We start from the raw sequence: 21,877 nt of genomic DNA on the forward strand, positions 1-21,877 counted from the left end.
CATCTGCAGCTGGCAGAAGGAGGCATCCACGATTACGAGATTGAGTCGCACCACTGCGGGGGTGGAGTGTGGTAGCTGGGGTAACCAGGGAGCCTCAGGATAGGAAGCAGCATGTGTGGATCGATGGAGTGCAGGCGGGGACTGCAAGTGACGATATCGGAAGTGATGTCACTGGATGTAGATGGGCATGGCTACATGTTTCGAGGCCCACACCTCTTTTTCAAGCCAGCTGGCTACGCGTTTCAAGGACCACGCCTTATGTTCAAGTTATCTGCCGAAAATCATGGAAGAGGATTCATATAGTATTAAAGGATTTGAGGTTTGTTCATATGGTAAAAAGATATCCTAGAGGCCATCCCAACGGGGAGAGCCAATAAGAAGGAAGGTTAACCTGTTATGGAGCATACAGATTGTTTGATGATGGAAAAATTGGATGATGAGTTTCTGTCAATGTTCTTCATGACCCCAATTAAAGCATTTTTGGAAAAAGTGAGTTGAGAGAAAGCTCAGTTGGATCAGTTCACGGAGCTTTATGCTCTACATAGAACACAATGCTTGAAGAAACAAAGTAGCCAACAAGGGTTGAACAAGACTCATGGAAGATTGGAAGGTTCATATGGTATTGATGGATTCTGGCTTGAGTGGCTGGTCTTTGTTCTAAATTATTTAGATCAACATTTATGAATTTTATTGCACTTTTATCTTTCTTGGTCTGGCGCCATCACGGATATGCCGAAGGGCTTCGCCGGGCTTTTGGGTCTTAGGTGAGCCCTGCACAGGGGGGGGGGGGGGTTCCTAGGTGAAACCATATACTAAACAGAGGGCGCACCAGCCTAGTGCACCATCCTTAGAGCATATCTTTTATTGTTAAAAAGTGGTAAATATACTCAAAATCCAACAGGTGCATCAAATTATTACAACATCTCCAAGACCTCGAAGCATCACATCTCATAACGGGTATGATAAAAGTCCAATAGGCTGACGCATTTCGTTGGGCTTCCCTCTTCTTCAGAGCCCTCTGAAGAAGAGGGAAGCCCCTCAAAATGCGTTGGCCTAGTGGACTTTCATCATCCCAGTATGAGATGTGATGCTTCGAGGTGTTGTAATCATTTGACAAGCTTTGATGCACCTGTGGGTTTGTGAGTATATTTACCACTTATTAGCAATAAAAGATATGCTTCTGAGGATAATACGCTAGGGTGGCACGCCCTCTGTTTTGTTCATGATTTCATTGTATCCAGACCTCCCCAGTTATGAGAGGGAAGCAATTGCGGTATTTTCTTTGGGGGGGGGGCAGAAAACACTAACCCCCCCCCCCCCCGGTTGGTCTCGGCAAGCTGCCCGACGGGTCAGGTGTACTGACTCATCCCATGTAAACGGCGCTTCGGCTCTCTTCCAGGGGCAGTGCCAGCGGCGACTCTCCCTCGGGTTTCCTCCCGCCTGGCTCTGAATTCCATTTCCTCCCTCCTTCCCCTGCTCTCCATGGGGGGGGGGGGGGGAGGGAGACAATTGTGAGTCTTCTCTTTTCGGCCAATCAGAAAACGGGTCTCGGACCTTCTACTGATTGTCCGGATTGAGGATCAGTGTAACAACAGCGAATATTCATTCTCTGTTGTAACACCCGGGTGGGCTAGTAGCGCAATGCTCTACACCATGAGTCCACCTTTTTTGAAGCTTATAAGAGCCTATGGCGCTAATCAGGTGCTTCAAAAATACTCCCCCCCCCCCCCCCCGCCGCTGTAATTCAGGTGTCCGGAATGGGGCCGAACGCCTGAATAGGCGGTGGTAGTGGCGGGCGTGGATGGATTCATGCAACGCATAGCTGGAGAGAGCGCTTGACGTCGGGCACCCCTAATGGACAGCCGCCACTGGAGGGAAGCAAGGCGAGGTATATCCACAAAAGCCGGGATGGAAATATGGGTAACTATCTGCCACCTCTGGGGTCCACTCTCAAGTGCAGGAGGTTATCTACTTGTTTGTCGGTTTCCTAGGTGAGAGACACAAGTGCTGCTCAAAAACCTTGTGGAGATTCAAAAAATATATTCATTAATAAATAGTAATATCCGAAAGTGAGAGAAGGAGGGAGGAGAAGGCAAGGATTTTTTTTTTCCCATGAAGGTCCCCATTGACACTTTCACCCCCTTCCTGCCCAGGTTATTTTTTCAGATTTTAGCATTGTCACACTTTGAATGACAACTGCTCAGTCATGCAACACTGTACCCAAATTCAATTTGTATCAGACATATAGAGCTTACTTCTGGTGGTATTTATTCACAGCTGGGGTTTTTTATTTTTGTGCTACATAAATAAAAAAGACCAAAAAATTTGAAATAAAAAAACTGTTTTTCTTTGTCTACTCGCTCATCCATGTCTTTATGGACATTGCTTTGTGCACTGGTCCAAATCATTTGGTGGAGGGGGGATTATGGTGTGGGGGCTGTTTTTCAGGGGTTTGGTTATGCCCCTTAGTTCCAGTGAAGGGAACTCTTAAGGCGTCAGCATACCAAGACATTTTGGACAATTTCATGCTCCCAACTTTGTGGGAATAGTTTGGGGGATGGCCCCTTCCTGTTCCAACATGACTGCGCACCAGTGCACAAAGCAAGGTCCATAAAGACATGGATGAGCGAGTTTGGGGTGGAGGAACTTGACTAGCCTGCACAGAGTCCTGACCTCAACCCGATACACCTTTGGGATAAATTAGAGCGGAGACTGCAAGCCAGGCATTCTCGTCCAACATCAGCACCTGACCTCACAAATGCTCTTCTGGAAGAATGGTCAAACATTCCCATAGACACACTCCTAAACCTTGTGGACGGCCTTCCCAGAAGAGTTGAAGCTGTTATATCTGCAAAGGGTGGGCCAACTCAATATTGAACCTTATGGACTAAGACTGGGATGCCATTAAAGTTCATGTGCGTGTAAAGGCAGGTGTCCCAATAATTTTGGCAATATAGTCTATATTTGAAAATGTATCAATTCTGATGACCAGCTGATCACAGTGATCATAATGTAAGCACAGGCTGCTGGCTACAAGAGGAGAGCGATAGTAGGTTTGATTTACTAAAACTGGAGAGTGCAAACTCTGGTGCAGCTGTGTATGGCAGCCAATCCGCTTTTAACTTCAGCTTGTTCAATTAAGCTTTGACAATAAAACCTGGAAGCGGATTGGTTTCTATGCAGAGCTGCACCAGATTTTGCACTCTCCAGTTTTAGTAAATCACCCCCACTATCTCTCTCCTCTTGCAGCCAGCAGCCTGTGCTTACATTGTGATCTCTGTGATCAGCTTCAGCAATCACATGGTGCAGGACTAATCACAGCTGCCCTGTACCCCGGCTCTGCGATCTGCTGTGTCTGGTGGTGGTCACAAACCGATCACAGATCGTGCCAGTGAGCAGCCTGGCGGGCCCTTCAAAAGTAATAAAAACCTGACAGATGGTCCCACATCCCCCAATCCGTCCAAAACTAGAAAAAAGTTTTTACACTTTAAGGGCCACATGGACACCACATGCAGTCCAGTGCGTTTTATTTTCTGCATCAAAAATGCATGGAAAGTAGGTTATATGGTTTTCAGTGGCATAGTTCGCACCAGTGCGGTCGGTTCCAGTGCATTCCAGTTCCAGAAAAAAAAAGTAGAACGCTGTAAAACGCATCAGAAATGCACCAGAATGCACCTAAATGCACCAAAAACACACTGCAACACACTTGTCCTTATTTAAGGTTAAGAAAAAAAAGAGGGGGGGGAGCACTGGACTGCATCAAAAACGCACCAAAAACGCGCATGCAGAAAAGCACCTGGAACGCATCCGGACCGCGTTTCGATGGTGTAAACTGGCCCTTAAGCTACATTCACTCTTTAGTGATTGTGCATGCAATTATGTGATTTTGCACGCTTTTATGAAACGCGAGAAAAATGTCTTGCTTGCGGTGTCGTTAATTCTTAACCCCCCTTCAGCCCCGGAAGATTTTACCCCCCTTTCTGACCAGAGCAATATTTGCGATTCGGCACTGCGTCGCTTTAACTGACAATTGCGCGATCGTGCGACGTGGCTCCCAAACAGAATTGACGTCATTTTTTTCCCACAAATAGAGCTTTCTTTTGGTGCTATTTGATCCCCCCTGCGGTTTTTATTTTTTTGCGGTATAAACAAAAAAAGACAGACAATTTTGAAAAAAAAAACGAATTTTTTTGCTCTAATAAATATCCCCCAAAAATTTATAAAAAAAAACTCATTTTTTTTCTCAGTTTAGATATACGTATTCTTCTACATATTTTTGGTTAAAAAAAAAAACGCAATAAGCGTATATTGATTGGTTTGCGCAAAAGTTATAACATCTACAAAATAGGGGATAGTTTTATGGCATTTTTATTATAATTTTTTTTTATTATTAGTAATAGCGACATGCGATTTTTATCGTGACTGTGACATTATGGCGGACACATCGGACACTTTTGACACTATTTTGGGACCATGGTCATTTATACAGCGATCAGTGCAATAGGCGGCAAATTTAAAGGGACGTACCTGCACGCCCATTTGCCTGCCTGTGCCATTCTGCCGACGTATATCTGTGTGCGCCGGTCGGCAGGCGGTTAATCATTAACAACATGCGAATCCGAATCGTTCTGAAAATTTGTGAATTGGTTAGAAAATGACTAACTAAATAAAATTAAACAAATTCCGAAAAGAATCAACAAAACATAATTAGTAACAACGAATCTATCCGAAACTAAACACATTTTTTCATTCTGCACATGTCTACCTGAGGCCAATCACTTCATTGGGTATATGTAAGGATTTCCAACCACTTTAAATCTTCTAATGCCGCGTACACACGACCGGACTTTCCGGCACACTAGGTTTTTTCGGCGGAGTTCCGACGGACTTTCCGAAACGAACAGACTTGGCCGTTAGTTTTGAACGTGATGACATAAACGGGACTAAACAAGGAAGCTCAATAGCCAGTAGCCAATAGCTTCCCTTGCGTCGTAGTTGGTCTGTCAGACCAGCACGCAGACGAACGGTTTTCCCGATTTTAGTCCGTCGGAGTTGAGTCAGTCGGACAGATTTGAAAAATGTTCTATTTCTAGGTCCGTCAGATTTTTTTTTTTGAAAAACGATCGGATTAGCCCACACACTAATCCCTTCAGGAACTATGGAAAAGTCCGTTCGTGTGTACGCGGCTTTACACTCCCCTCCCACCAGACTGGCAATACTGTTGTCGTAATCTGTCCCCTGTGCTCCTTCATCCAGAGTGGGGGGTGCGCTCTAATACAGGAGGTGTGTTACTGGCCAGATCATCAGGTGAAAACTTAGGGGGAAAAAAGACAAAAAAAAAAGAAAACGAATGCAGCCACCGCATGCTGCAATATAATACGTTTTTGGTTTGGGGTTTATTACAGCTTTTGTTGTTTGATTATTCTATGAATGTCGATGTGTTCTAACCTTCCACCAGCCACTATTGCTTTCATGTTTCCAATCGGGGCGGACTGACAACTCATGGGGCCCTCGGGCAATAGGAGATTATGGGGCCCCCGGGCAATAGGAGATTATGGGGCCCTGGTCAATAGAAGATTATGGGGCCCCCGGGCAATAGGAGATTATGGGGCCCTGGTCAATAGAAGATTATGGGGCCCTCGGGCAATAGGAGATTATGGGGCCCTGGTCAATAGAAGATTATGGGGCCCTCGGGCAATAGGAGATTATGGGGCCCTGGTCAATAGAAGATTATGGGGCCCCCGGGGAATAGGAGATTATGGGGCCCTGGTCAATAGAAGATTATGGGGCCCTCGGGCAATAGGAGATTATGGGGCCCTGGTCAATAGAAGATTATGGGGCCCTCGGGCAATAGGAGATTATGGGGCCCTGGTCAATAGAAGATTATGGGGCCCCCGGGCAATAGGAGATTATGGGGCCCTGGTCAATAGAAGATTATGGGGCCCTCGGGCAATAGGAGATTATGGGGCCACACAGTATACACGCACACACACACATACAGTATACACACACAGATGCATACTGTCCCTGGTTTTATTGAGGCTGGCAACCCCGATGGGGCCCCCTAGTGGCATGGGGCCCTCGGGCAGTGCCCGAGTGCCCCAATGGTCAGTCCGCCCCTGTTTCCAATGCTATAAAAGTATAATTTCTGCTTTATCTGAACTACGTCTTTATTGTTTCCAGGAGTATAAGATGCCTTCGGAACATTATTCATTGGAACTTAATCACAACCTTTATCCTCCGGAATATCATGTGGTTCCTCCTTCAGATGATTGACCATAACATTCATGAGAAAAATGAGGTATGACCATTCTGTGTACGGAAACTGTCATTGCATTGGACTGCCATGGACAAAGCGATATAACAATAAATCAACTCAACTATATGTAAACCTAAAACTTTTTGTTAGCTTTTGGAAGGAGGTAGAGCTTCACGATTCTGGCCAAAATGAGAATCACGATTTTTTTTGCTTAGAATAAAAAGATCACGATTCTCGCGGCGTAAAAGCTTTCACATTATACAAAAAAAATTGGGCTAATTTTACTGGTTAGTTTTTTTTTTTTTTAATTCATTAAAGTGTAATTTTTTTCCAAAATATTGCATTTGAACGACTGCTGCGCAAATACAGTGTGACATAAAATATTGCAACAACCACCATTTTATTCTCTAAGGTCTCTGCAAAAAAAAAAAAAAAAATGTATATGTATGTATGTGTATATATATATATATATATATATATAATGTTTGGGAGTTCTAAGTAATTTTCTAGCAAAAATGTTTTATTTTAACTTGAAACCAACAAATGTCAGAAAAAGGTTTAGTGTTTAAGTGGTTAAACTTCCCTCATTTACACACCAAAGTGTATTCCTTTGATCTAATTGATAAATCCTTAGAATGTTTATACTTTAAGTTCCACTGCTAAAGAATGTTGTGATTCTTGGCAGACTGCCTGTTTTGATGGCTGTCTTCTTTTGCAGAGCAGAGAGAATTGCTAGGTCTACAACAGATCTGGGGCTGGAGCCCATAGCAGCGTAGCAAATAAAGTTATACGCTTGGGTGGGCATACACATGTATATACTGTAATATATGTGTGTGTGTGTGTGTATATATCCCCAGAGAGCCCCCCACCTACATCAGGGTCCCCAAAGAGCCCCCCCTTACATCAGGGTTCCCAGAGAGCCCCCCTTATACTAGGGTCCCCAGAGAGCTGCCCCCTTAAATCAGGGTCCCCAGAGAGCCTCCCCCTTAAATCAGGGTCCCAAGAGAGCCTCCCCCTTAAAATCAGGGTCCCCAGATAGCCTCCTTCTTAAATCAGGGTCCCCAGAGAGCCTCCCCCTTACATCAGGTTCCCCAGAGTGCCTCCCCCTTACATCAGGTTCCCCAGAGTGCCTCCCCCTTACATCAGGGTCCCCAGAGTGCCTCCCCCTTAAAGTCAGGGTCCCCAGTGAGCCTCCCCCTTAAAGTCAGGGTCCCCAGTGAGCCTCCCCCTTAAAGTCAGGGTCCCCAGTGAGCCTCCCCCTTAAAATCAGGGTCCCCAGAGAGCCTCCCTCTTAAAATCAGGGTCCCCAGAGAGCCTCCCCCTTAAAATCAGGGTCCCCAGGGAGCCTCCTTCTTAAATCAGGGTCCCCAGAGAGCTTGCCCCTTACATCAGGGTCCCCAGAGAGCCTCCCCCTTAAAGTCATGGTCCACAGAGAGCCCCCCTTAGAATCAGGGTCCCCAGAGAGCCCCCCTTACATTAGGGTCTCCAGAGAGCCTCCTCCTTACATCAGAGTCCCCAGAGAGCCTCCCCCTTGCATCAGGGTTCCCAGAGAGCCTCCTTACATTAGGGTCCCCAGAGAGCCCCCCTTAAATCAGGGTCCCCAGAGAGCCTCCCCCTTAAAATCAGGGTCCCTAGAGAGCCCCCTTTAAAATCAGGGTCCCCAGAGAGCCTCCCCCTTAAAATCAGGGTCCCCAGAGAGCCTCCCCCTTAAAATCAGGGTCCCCAGAGAGCCTCCCCCTTAAAGTCATGGTCCACAGAGAGCCCCCCCTTAGAATTAGGGTCCCCAGAGAGCCCCCCCCTAAATCAGGGTCCCCAGAGAGCCTCCCCCTTGCATCAGGGTCCCCAGAGAGCCTCTCCCTTAAAATCAGGGTCCCCCAGAGAGCCCCCTTAAAATCAGGGTCCCCAGAGAGCCTCCCCCTTAAAATCAGGGTCCCCAGAGAGCCCCCCTTATAATCAGGGTCCCCAGAGAGCCTCCCCCTTAAAATCAGGGTCCCCAGAGAGCCTCCCCCTTAAAATCAGGGTCCCCAGAGAGCCTCCCCCTTAAAATCAGGGTCCCCAGAGAGCCTCCCCCTTAAAATCAGGGTCCCCAGAGAGCCTCCCCCTTGCATCAGGGTCCCCAGAGAACCTCCCCTCCCCTTGGGGATCCCTGCAGAGATTTGGTGCTATGGGCCCCAAATTCGGGGCTATAGCCCCAAAAGCCACCCTCTAGCGACGCCACTGGTTGGATGAGTGGATGAATATAACCCATTAGGTTATTTTCTGTTGTCTGTGTCCTGCTGGAGAGATTTCCTTTCACTTCCTCCCTCTCTTGGAGACATTACAGAAAATGAGAAGGAATCTCCCCAAAGTGAGAGGAATTCCTAGCTTAGTTGTCACTAAAATATTTGTCCCCATTGAATGTTTTCCCCTCACTTCTTATCCTGGTGACAACTCTAAAATGTAGAATGTTTCAAGATAAAAAAAAAAAAAAAGCTTTTACTGCAATATTCTTCAATCCAGAGATTGCACTTTTTTTTCTGCCACTAGATGTCCTCAGTTTGATGACCAGCATCATTCAGCCCAATTCCTCTGATCTCGGGTCATCCTGGACATGCCCCCAGCCTAGGACTGGACAGTGAAAGGAGAAGCAGAACAGTAATGATCTCATTTTGCCCTGCTTTCTGCTCCTATTTTTTTTCTTAGCACACGATTGGTTGATTAACCCCTTGTCTGCCAAGGTATGTTTATAAACGTCCTGTTATTCAAAGGGTTAAAGCAAGCTCATAGAAGGGTCCCCACCCCTTCCCTGCTGGCACCACCCACAGTGGATTCCAGGCTCTCCCATTCCTCCAGGGAGCCCTCGACCATGGCAAATGGCTGCACCACAGAGAGCAGGAGGTGTTTGGGGAACTATTGCCTTTATTGCAATAAACACCCTACAGCCAAAGGTTTGTGTTCAACTAACCATCATACCTACCTCTAGTACATGGCCAAATACTATATATGTTAAAGTCTATCCTCATTGGAAAGGAAAAATCCTCCATTAGAGTGTGGTTGATCTCCACTACCACTGTTATTCGGCACTCTCCTCAACGCTATGCTCCAGCAGTGGACTGTCCCTTGGTGTCCTCAAGTCAATTGCAGGGCTATGGATTCTGCATTGTACTTGATGACATCAGAGGACCTGTGACTGCTCTAGGGAGCCTACAGGGTGTAGGACCAGGTACCTTTTCCGATACCCAAGACATGAAAGAGCAGCCCCAATGCAAGGGAGGTCTTTTGTTTTCCCTGGAGTAGAGATTTAATCCTACAGTGTACAAAGACATTTTAAATAATTGTGCACTTCCAACCTTGTGGTAACAGTTTGGAGAAGGCCCTTTTCTGTTCCGGCATGATTGAACCCTTGTGTGCAAAGCCAGCTCCACAAAGGCATGGGTTTAGTGTGAAGAAACTCAAGTGGCCGGCACAGAGCCCTGACCTCAAGCCTACTGAACACCTTTGGGATGAATTGGTGCACCGAGCTAGGTCATCTTATCCAACATGAGTACCCGACCTCACAAATGCTCTTTTGGCTAAATGAGTAAAAATTCCCCACAGACACCCTCAAAAAAACACATGACTGTGCCCCTGTGTACAAAGCCAGCATCATAAAAACATGGTCTGATGAGTTTGGTGTGGAGAATCTCAAGTGTCCTGCTCAGAGCTCTGACCTCAAACCTACCGAACACCTTTGCGATGAGGTACAACTCTGATTGTGATCCAGGTCTTCTCATCCAACATCAATACCTGACCCCACAAATGTTCCTTTGGTTGAATGGGAACAAATTCCCGCGGACACGTTTCGAAATCTTGTGGAAAGTCTTCCCAGAAAAGGGGGGGGGCTGTTTTTTAGCTGTAAAGAGTACCCAACTGTCTATTAATGTCAGTGTTTTTGGGAATGGGATGCCCAACAAGCTCACATAGCATGGTTGCTCAACCAGGGTTCCTCCAGAGGTTGTTAGGGTACATTTTTTGAAAAATCTGGTCAACCAGAAATGTCAACAAAGGGGAGAGAGCAAAGGGACTATTGCGGTGCACATTTTCAGAGGTTGATAGGGGTTCCTTGAGCAATGAGCAGCACGACAAGTTCACATTGACACCAATGATCTGTTTGGTTTCAGTAAGGGGTAATTCTTTCCAATGACCACAAGTGTGAGGAGCATTGTTCCCACTGACCATCGCACTAATGCAGGGCTGGATTAACGTAGGGGCTATTGGAGCTGCAGCTCCAGGCCCCTACTTTAATATAGGCCCAGCCACCCAAAAAGGACAGGCTGCCCATGGAAAGAAATGGGCCAACGGGAAGAGATCTCCCTTGATGGGCCCTGCATTCCACATGCACCGCCTGGGCAGGGTGGTGGGATTGATAATGGGCACTGCATGAGCAGGAGTCCTAACAGAAGCCTGGGGCACGCCAATGCAGGGCTCTTACAGAAGTCTGGGGCTTCCATAGTGTTAGGCCTGCGCAGCTGCACTATTTCAGCTCAGAGTGCACGCTGTTGCATGGTCCTTACAGAAACTTTGCAAATCAAATGCCAGGCTTCCCTAGTGTTATGCCTGTGTGGTTGTGCCCTTTTGAGTTTGGGTGCATGCCAGCACAGGCTCTTAGAAAGCAGAAGGGTGCCCAGTAAAAGGTCCACCAAAAGTCTCAGCACCAAGCACATGATGCTCTTAATCCGGCCCTGCACTAATGTATCATGAGTTGTAGATATATAATTTTAGCAAGGGATCCTTGAGACCAGAAAGACATTACAAGGGTTCCTCTTTGTTGAAAAGGTTGAGAAAGGCTGTGATATAGGTCTGATGATTGGGTTTCCACCAGCTTTTGGCCAATCAATGTAGCACGTGGCAATGATGTCACTGTGAAGTCTTAATTGAAATGTGTGGCATATGGCATGGACTCTCTTATAGTTTCCACAAGGCATTTATCTTTTATAGATTTCTGCTTTGCCTGAACAAGTTTTCTTTTCTCTACTTAATAGACCTCATATGGCCTTGAACAAAATCTTTCAAAGGCCTGATAAATGGATGTCTTTTGTGTTGTACACCTGAGGTCAGATCCATCATTTCTGTAATCCTCATTATTCTGAGCCTTCAGTCTTCGTCTTAGTCACCTCTACTTACTGAATCAGCGTGGGGTTTGTTCAACAATACATTTCTCTGCACTTCTGATGCATGCATCTCCAACATTGGTGGGCTCATATGTGGCTTTTGTTCGTATGATAGAATATATAAAGAACAAAGAATTGATAATGGTCCTTACAAAAAGAAATTGGTTTGGTGCAAAGGAAAGAATATTGGCATTAAAAAGGGGATCAACTCCAGAGATAAAACGATAATTCTCCCGCTCTACAAGACTCTGGTCCGGCCGCACCTGGAGTATGCCGTCCAGTTCTGGGAACCAGTCCTCAGGAAGGATGTACTGGAAATGGAGCGACTACAAAGAAGGGCAACAAAGCTAATAAAGGGTCTGGACTCAGAAGTTAGTTTGGTGGAAAGGAAAGAATATTGGCATTAAAAAGGGGATCAGAGGTAGAACGATAATTCTCCCATTTAACGAGACTCTGGTCCGGCCGCACCTGGAGTATGCTGTCCAGTTCTGGGCACCAGTCCTCAGGAAGGATGTACTGGAAATGGGGCGAGTACAAAGAAGGGCAACAAATACCGTGTACACACGGCCGGACTTTTCGACAGCAAAGGTCCAACGGAACGAATCCTTCGGACAATTCGATCGTGTGTGGGCTTCATCTGACCTTTACTGTCAAAAAATCAGACAGACTTTAGATTTAGAACATGTTTCAAATCTTTCCGATGGACTCGAGTCCTTTTGTCTCTATGCTGGTCCGACGGACGAAAACCGACGCTAGGGCAGCTATTGGCTACTGGCTATGAACTCCCTTATTCTAGTCCAGTCTTACGTCATCACGTTCAAATCCGTCGGACTTTGGTGCGATTGTGTGTGTCCAAGTCCGTTCATTCAGAAAGTTAGTCGGAACTCCGCTGAAAAGTCCGTTGGGAAGACAGTCGGACCTAGTCTCCCAGAAAGTCTGGTCGTGTGTACACGGCATAAGCTAATAAAGGGTCTGGAGGATATTAGTTATGAGGAAAGGTTGCGAACACTGAACTTATTCTCTCTGGAGAAGAGACGCTTAAGAGGGGATATGATTTCAATATACAAATACCGTACTGGTGGCCCCACAATAGGGATAATAAGTTTTCGGGGAAGGGAGTTTAACAAGACTTGAGGCCACTCATTAAAATTTGAAGAAAAGAGGTTTACCGTATATACTCGAGTATAGGCCGACCCGAGTATAAGCCGAGGCCCCCAATTTACCCCCAAAAAACTGGGAAACCTATTGACTCGTGTATAAGCCGAGGGTGAGATATGCCTGTCCATCCCTGTGTGTGTGTCCATCCATCCATCCATCCCTGTGTGTGTGTGTGTCCATCCATCCATCCATCCCTGTGTGTGTGTGTGTCCATCCATCCATCCATCCATCCCTGTGTGTGTGTGTGTCCATCCATCCATCCATCCATCCCTGTGTGTGTGTGTGTGTCCATCCATCCATCCATCCCTGTGTGTGTGTCCGTCCATCCATCCATCCATCCATCCATCCCTGTGTGTGTGTCCATCCATGTGTGTGTGTGTGTGTGTGTGTGTGTGTGTGTGTGTGTGTGTGTGTGGCCTTGTGTGTCCAGCCTACCTGTGTCCCCAGCCTCCGTCCGGTCCCGAGCCTCCGTCCGGTCCCGTCCCGTCCCGAGCCGAGCCTCCGTCCGGTCCGGTCCCGTCCCGTCCCGAGACTCCGTCTGGTCCCGTCCCGTCCCGAGCCGAGCCTCCGTCCGGTCCCGTCCCAGGATCACCGCTCTTCGTCGGCGCCCATTTTCCTGTTCAAATGCCGCGCCTCCCTGTCTGTGATAGGCGGAACACAATTTCCCAGCAGTCTGTGTTCCGCCTATCACGGCCATCCTTTCATCCTCGTCCGTAGTACGAGGATGAGCGGATGTCCGTGATAGGCGGAACACAGGCTGCTGGGAAATTCAGTGTTCCGCCTATCACAGGCGAAGGCGGAGCCGGAGGCGCGGCTTTTGAATTAGAATAGAATGGCCGCTGTCTGTCTGCTCGACACGCTGATCGAGCAGGCAGACAGCGATGACTCGAGTATAAGCCGAGGGGGGCACTTTCAGCCTCAAAAAAGAGGCTGAAAATCTCGGCTTATACTCGAGTATATACGGTAACCTTAAACTATGTAGAGGGTTCTTTACTGTAAGAGCGGCAAGGATGTGGAATTCCCTTCCACAGGCGGTGGTCTCAGCGGGGGACATCGATAGTTTAAAAAAACTATTAGCTAAGCACCTGACATATAATCACACACATAGGTTGGACTTGATGGACTTGTGTCTTTTTTCAACCTCACCAACTATGTAACTATTAACTGGTTTCTTGTATTTGAGTTTTGGGTAAAAGGACAAGTGATAAAACACTAAATAATCAGCCCATCCCGGGATATAGGGCTAAAAAATAAGTTCAAAGTAGTATTAAACCAAAAACCGAAAATTTCAAATATTGCAGCTTACCAGACCTTAAATGTAATGGCTGCATTCGTTTGAGGCTGATGGCCACTGCCCCCTCCTATAACTGGCATTTGCAAGCAAGGAGCACATGTAAGGACGACGCATGTCAAACAAAACCAAAGAAAATTCCCAGCTCAACTTACCGACCAGCCGTTGGTGTTATGCCCCATACACACAGTCAGACAAAGTTGTCGGAAAATCTGATCATTCGGAACGTGGTGACGTTCGTTGCGTATGACGGGACTACGTAGAGGCTAGTAGCCAATAGCTTCGGTCTCGTAATTTGATCTGAGCATGCGTGGCACTTTGTCCATCGGAATTCTCTACAAACGATCGGAAAAAGTCTGATCCTGCTTTCAAATTTTTTCCGTCAAAATTTCCGAGGGAAAAAGTCCGATAGAGCCCACACACGATCGGATTTTCCGACAATATAATCCGATCTGACCTTTTCCGTCGGAATTTCCAACCGTGTGTACAGGGCATTAGTGTTACAAGATCTCAGGCGTGATTGGGGAGCAGGTGTGTTAAATTTGGTGTTATCGCTCTCACTCTCTCATACTGGGCACTGGAAGTTCAACATGGCACCTCATGGCAAAGAACTCTCTGAGGATCTGAAAAAAAGAATTTTTGCTCTACATAAAGATGGCCTAGGCCAGTGATGGTGAACCACTCAGAACAGGCCTCACCATGGTCAACCAAAGAAGTTGAGTGCACGTGCTCAGCATCATATCCAGAGGTTGTCATTGGGAAATAGACATATGAGTGCTGCCAGCATTGCTGCAGAGGTTGAAGGGGTGGGAGGTCAGCCTGTCAGTGCTCAGACCATACGCCGCACACTGCATCAAATTGGTCTGCATGGCTGTTGTCCCAGAAGGAAGCCTCTTCTAAAGATGATGCACAAGAAAGTCCGCAAACAGTTTGCTGAAGACAAGCAGACTAAGGACATGGATTACTGGAACCATGTCCTGTGGTGTGATGAGACCAAGATAAACTTATTTGGTTCAGATGGTGACAAGCGTGTGTGGTGAGGAGTACAAAGACAAGTGTGTCTCGCCTACAGTCAAGCATGGTGGTGGGAGTGTCATGGTCTGGGGCTACATGAGTGCTGCCGGCACTGGGGAGCTACAGTTCATTGAGGGAACCATCAATGCCAACATGTACTGTGACCAGGGGCGGACTGACAACTCATGGGGCCCTCGGGCAATAGAAGATCATGGGGCCCCCTTGGTCTCCACACTTAAGCCAAACCGGCACAGGGAGAGACTGGAGAGAGAACATACACACAGGGGGACACTAGAGGGAGAACGCACACACACACACGGGGACACCAGAGGGAGAACGCACACACACACACACAGGGGGGGACACTGGAGGGAGAACGCACACACACACACACGGGGGGGACACTGGAGGGAGAACGCGCACACACACACAGGGGGGACACTGGAGGGAGAACGCAAACACACACACAGGGGGGACACTGGAGGGAGAACGCACACACACACACACACGGGGGGGACACTGGAGGGAGAACGCGCACACACACACAGGGGGGACACTGGAGGGAGAACGCAAACACACACACAGGGGAGGGCACTGGAGGGAGAACGTGCACACACACGGAGGGGGGGGGGGGGGACACTGGAGGGAGAAAGCACACACACACACACAGGGGGGGACACTGGAGGGAGAAAGCACACACACACACACAGGGGGGGACACTGGAGGGAAAACGCACACACACACATGGGGACACTGGAGGGAGAAGGCACACACACGGGGACACTGGAGAAAGAAGGCACACACACAGGGGGACACTGGAGGGAGAAGGCACACACAGGGGGACACTGGAGGGAGAAGGCACACACAAATGGGGACACTGGAGGGAGAAGGCACACACACGGGGACACTGGAGAAAGAAGGCACACACACAGGGGGACACTGGAGGGAGAAGGCACACACACAGGGGGACACTGGAGGGAGATGGCACACACACAGGGGGACACTGGAGGGAGAAGGCACACACACAGGGGGACACTGGAGGGAGAAGGCACACACACAGAGGGACACTGGAGGGAGAAGGCACTCACACAGGGGGACAGTGGAGGGAGAATGCACACACACAGGGGGACACTGGAGGGAGAATGCACACACACATGGGGACACTGGAGGGAGAATGCACACACACATGGGGACACTGGAGGGAGAATGCACACACACAGGGGGGGACACTGGAGGGAGAATGTGTGTGTGCATTCTCCCTCCAGTGTCCCCCTGTGTGTGTGCATTCTCCCTCCAGTGTCCCCCTGTGTGTGTGCCTTCTCCCTCCAGTGTCCCTCTGTGTGTGTGCCTTCTCCCTCCAGTGTCCCCCTGTGTGTGTGCCTTCTCCCTCCAGTGTCCCCCTGTGTGTGTGCCTTCTCCCTCCAGTGTCCCCCTGTGTGTGTGCCTTCTCCCTCCAGTGTCCCCCTGTGTGTGCCTTCTCCCTCCAGTGCCCCCCCCCCCCGTGTGTGTTCTCCCTCCAGTGTCCCCCCCCCCCGTGTGTGTGTGTGTGTGTGCGTTCTCCCTCCAGTGTCCCCCCCTGTGTGTGTGTGTATGTGTGTGTGTGTGTGTGTGTGTGCGTTCTCCCTCTAGTGTCCCCCTGTGTGCAGACACTAGAAAATTTGTAGCCATTTCTTGGTAGATGATATTAGAATTAAAATTATTATTATTATTATTATTACTAATAATAATAATAATAAAAATAATAATAATATCTGCATTGGTATTGATAATAATGTTGTAGTTTATTTTTAATGTTGCTTTTTTTTTTTGTAGTCCAATATAGAGGTTTTATTTTAAGCAGGGGAATTTTGTAGCTATTTCTTCGTAGATGATATTGGAATTAAAAGTTATTATTATTAATATTATTATTAATAATAATAATATCTGCATTGGTATTGATAATAATGTTGTAGTTTATTTTTAATTTTGCTTTTTTTTTGTAGTCAAATAGACAGGTTTTATTTTAAGCAGGGTAATTTTGTAGCCATTTCTTGGTAGGTGATATTAGAATTAAAAGTTATTATTATTATTATTATTATTATTATTATTATTATTATTATTATTAATAATAATAATAATAATAATAATAATAATAATAATAATTATAATATCTGCATTGGTATTGTTAATAATGTTGTAGTTTATTTTTAATTTTGCGTTTGTTTTTTTTTTGTAGTCCAATAGACAGGTTTTATTTTAAGCAGGGGGATTTGTAGCTATTTCTTGGTAGATGATATTAGGATTAAATGTAGTATTATTATTATTATTATTATTATTATTAATAATAATAATAATAATAATAATAATATCTGCATTGGTATTGTTAATAATGTTGTAGTTTATTTTTATTTTTTTATTTTTTTTGTAGTCAAATAGACAGGTTTTATTTTAAGCAGGGAAATTTTGTAGCCATTTCTTTGTAGATGATATTAGAATTAAAAGTTATTATTATTATTATTATTATTACTACTAATAATAATAATAATAAAAATAATAATAATATCTGCATTGGTATTGGTAATAATGTTGTAGTTTATTTTTAATTTTGCTTTTTTTTTGTAGTCCAATAGACACGTTTTATTTTAAGCAGGGGAATTTTGTAGCCATTTCTTGGTAGGTGATGTTAGAATTAAAAGTTATTATTATTATTATTATTAATGATAATAATAATAATAATTATAATATCTGCATTGGTATGTTGTAGTTTATTTTTAATTTTGCTTTTTTTTTTTTTTTTTTGTAGTCCAATAGACAGGTTTTATTTTAAGCAGGGGCATTTTGTAGCCATTTCTTGGTAGATGATATTAGAATTAAAAGTTATTATTATTATTATTACTAATAATAATAATAATAATATCTGCATTGGTATTGTTAATAATGTTGTAGTTTATTTTTTATTTTGTATTAGACTGTTATAGTCCCCACCTCTTCACCTCGTCCAGTCTCAGAAAGCTTTGCATTCATTCAGAAGATGCACAGCATTCTCTGAATGGCCCCTGTGCCGTGCGGCCACCTTCCTGTGATCACAGTGCAGCAGGCTGGACGCTCCGCATGGAACTGGGAAGGTATTGGACCTCTTGGTGTAGGGGGGTCAGTGATTTCCAGCTTCCAGGACCATCAGCCAGGTATGGTATATACTGTAGTTACATTGGTCCAAGCTATAACATACTGATGCCTGGAATTAACCTTCAACATTATTGTACAGAAGCAAATAAAATGCCAGAAAAACCCTGAAAAAGGAATAATGACCCCAAATCATTAGATTACAGTTTAAATGGATCTTCCGTCTTCTCTCCCAGATCTGGTGTCGATGTATCACAACGATTTACAATTACTTTGTGGTGACCAACTTCTTCTGGATGTTTGTGGAAGGTTGTTACCTCCATACTGCCATAGTGATGACCTACTCCACGGACAAGCTGCGCAAATGGGTCTTCCTCTTCATAGGATGGTGTAAGTCTTTTCCATACATTTTTACATTGTGGGGGGGTTGTAAACCCTTTACATATACTGAAGTCATTACCCACACATGATACACAGAGATAAAAACAAAATCCTCCAACATCAGTTGTTCTTGTTTATCTGCAGCCCTCTCTTCTTTTCAGCCTTCTAAACCACACAGATCAAAGGCTCTTTCTCAGCTCCAGCAGGCGGGGGGGGGGGGGACCTTATTTCGCACACTGAGCAGATTAGAGCAAGGAGTGTAATCTGAGACCTGAGTGGAGGGTATGGACATGCACCTCTCTACACAATCTCTTAGGGGAACAGGAGCAGCTGAGGCTGTCAATCATCTGCTGTGCGCTGGAGGGGGGCGGGCCATCTCCCGAGATCAATGGCGTACTAAGTGGGGGGCGTGGGTGGGCAGGCCATCTCCCGACATGCTGTGGTGTTGGGATAACTTTTGCAGATAGTAGGGAGAACAGATAGGAACCACATTAGGTACTTTGGTTTGAGGCAAATACGCACTATAGATGTACACTATATTGTCAAAAGTATTGTGACACCTGCCTTTACATGCACATGAACTTTAATAACATCCCAGTCTTAGTCCGTAGAGTGCAGACTGTGAGCCAGGCCTTCTCATCCAACATCAGTGCCTGACCTCACAAATGCTCTTCTGGAAGAATGGTCAAACATTCCCATAGACACACTCCTAAACCTTGTGGACGGTCTTCCCAGAAGAGTTGAAGCTGTTATAGCTGCAATGGGTGGGCCAACTCAATATTGAACCCTACAGACTAAGACTGGAATTCCATTAAAGTTCATGTGTAAAGGCAGGTGTCCCAATACTTTTGGTAATATAGTGTATGTTAGTGTGCAAAAAAAAAAAAAAGTGTGCTAATCCACTGTACTGGAATAATACCCCGTGTCTCATATTTTATTTTTACAGGGGGTAGACTGAGAGGGTCATCCTAAGACTACCCTGGGCTGGCCAAAAAAATAGAATGTACTCCCCAGTAGATGCAGAGGTGGGGCCACAGGGGGCAGTTACCCTGGGTGCAAAATTCTTAGGGGGCCAAAATCATACCTCCCAACCATCCTGGATCCCGCAGGATCACCCCAGGAGTTCTGGCACCTGGCCTCACAAATTCACCTGCCAGGAGCACGCTATTGCCAGACACCCAGTGCACCTTCCCCAGAGTTCCTGCGGGCTGCCTTGGGTCCCTAGTACCCAGGGGTGGACTGACAACTCATGGGGCCCCCGGGCAATAGGAGATTATGGGGCCCCCAGGCAATCCGAGATTATGGGGCCACACAGTATACACATACATGTACACACAGTATACACAGACATGTTTCTATTGGCTGAGGAGGTACTGGAGAGGCGGGGCAGCTATAATCTTGGGATTTTTAGACCAAAAGGATGTCGGTAAGGGACATTTCAGAGACAGATGTAAAAAAAAAAAAAAACACAGCTTTTTACATTCTGTACCTGGTTTTACTGAGACTGGCAACCCAGATGGGGCCCCCTAGTGGCTCAGGGCCCTCGGCCAGTGCCCGAGTGGCCCAATGGTCAGTCCGCCCCTGCTAGTACCACGAATCTCCTCGCCTGCACCAGCCAGTATTTCCCCCAATTGGCCTATAACAACGCTACATGTCAGAGTTGAAGGAAGCTAGGATCCTCCTTGGCTCTGACATGTATGATGCACAAGAGGAGGGGAATATGGGAGGGGGAGTTATCAAAGATTTGTGCTGCGGTGGATTTATGCTGGGAGGAGTGTGTGGGGGGGGGATGATAAGATGATTTGTACTGGGGGCTAGGAGGAGGGGGGAAGATTTGTGCTAGAAGGAGTAAATTGGGGGCTGGTATCGTTCTGGTAGGGGGATTGTGCTAGAAGTAGGGATTTGGAGGGGATGATTTGTGCTGGTAGGGAAATTTGTGCTAGGAGGGATTTGGAGGGGATGATTAGTGCTGGGAGGGGGATTGTGCTAGAAGGAGGGATTTGGAGGGGAGGATTTGTGCTGGGAGGGGGATCTGTGCTAGAAAAAAGGCTTTGGGAGGAGAATTTGTGCTAGAATGCAAGAGGGATATGGGGGGAGGATCTGTGTTGGGAGGGGGTTTATTCTAGACAGAGGGATTGGGGCAGGGGGAGGGATTTGTTCTGGGAAGGTGATTCATGCTAGAAGGAGGGATTTGGAGGAGGATTTGTGCTGGGAGGGGAATCTCTGCTAGAAAGAGGGATATGGAGGAAGATTAGTGCTGGGAGAGAAATTTGTACTTGAAGGAGAAATTTGGGGGGATGATTTGTGCTGGGTGGGAGACTTGTGCTAAAGGGAAGGATTTGGGGGGAGAATTTGTGTTGGGACGGGGGTTTGTGCTAGAAAGAAGGCTTTGGGGCGAGAATTGGTGCTAAAAATGGAAGAGAGGATTTGTGCTAGGAGGGGGATTTGTGCTTGAAGGAGGGATTTAGGGGAGCATTAGTGCTGGGAAGGGGATTTGTGCTAGGAGGGGGATTGGTGCTAGCAAGAGGGATTGGGGGGAGGATTTGTGCTGGGAGGGGGTTTGCTCTAGACAGAGGGATTTGGGGGGTTGTTCTGGGAGGGCGATGCATGCTAGAAGGAAGGATTTGGGGGAGGATTTGTGCTGGGAAGGGGGATTTGTGTGTGTGTGGTGAGGGCGTGGGGGGGGGGGGGGGGTCGCAGGAATTTGAGCTGGAAAGGAAGCGAGGATTTGAGGGTAAGGTACGATACGGATTTTCATATCACAGTGTGCCGGGACCGCCCTGTTATCTGCCGGCTCAGCGGGGACAACGGAGCGATCCCCACTGAGCAAGCGGATCATCACGGGGCCAGGGCCGTCTTTAACATTGATTGGACCCTGGGCAAAACTTTTCTTGTTCCCCCCCCCCCCCCCATGTAATTTCGCTCTCCACCTGCTCTGAAACATACAATAAATAGCAGCTAGACTCAAAATCAGTTTACTGACTCAGATCATGCAACTATTGTGATTGGTTGCCAGAGGTTACAGTGTATCATTACTGCTCACTGATTGGTTGCTAGAGGTTACAGTGTATCATTACTGCTCACTGATTGGTTGCTAGAGGTTACAGTGTATCATTACCGCTCACTGACTGGTTGCTAGAGGTTACAGTGTATCATTACCACTCACTGACTGGTTGCTAGAGGTTACAGCACACATTACAGCTCACTGATTAGTTACTAGAGGTTATAGCACATGATTTCTGCTTGTTGATTGGTTGTTAGAGATTACTGTGGATATGACCTCAGGGGGCATGATATACATATGAATGCCACCGTGTCACGTACCTGGTGGAAGGAGCCCGGAGTGCAGGGAGCGGCCTCTCGTAAGCCTCTGGCTCGAGATCCCCTGAAAGTGGGAACAGGGACTCTAGAGGTCAGAGGGCACAAGTGCCAAGTCCGTGTAGGTAGGCTTGGTCCTGGAGCTGGTGTCAGGCAGCAGCGGGTGCAGGCAGATGATACTGGAACAGCTGGAGAGCGGTCAGCGGCTGGCAGCAGGTGCAGGAA

At 46.7% G+C, this 21,877-nt stretch overlaps 1 protein-coding gene across 2 annotated transcripts in view; it reads left to right on the top strand.

Moving 5' to 3' along the window:
• CRHR2 (corticotropin releasing hormone receptor 2) overlaps positions 1-21,877 on the top strand; it is a 543,313-nt gene that overhangs the window by 448,999 nt on the left and 72,437 nt on the right. For both annotated transcript variants that reach the window (XM_077490673.1, XM_077490674.1), the window contains 2 exons: positions 6,184-6,301; positions 18,190-18,343. In XM_077490673.1, the coding sequence (XP_077346799.1) occupies positions 6,184-6,301; positions 18,190-18,343 (272 nt within the window). The remainder of the gene's footprint in view (positions 1-6,183; positions 6,302-18,189; positions 18,344-21,877) is intronic.

This window comes from Lithobates pipiens, unplaced genomic scaffold (assembly GCF_037356315.1).
Source record: "Lithobates pipiens isolate NorthernLeopardFrog02 unplaced genomic scaffold, aLitPip1_a1.2 Scaffold_19, whole genome shotgun sequence".
Classification (NCBI taxonomy): domain Eukaryota; kingdom Metazoa; phylum Chordata; class Amphibia; order Anura; family Ranidae; genus Lithobates; species Lithobates pipiens.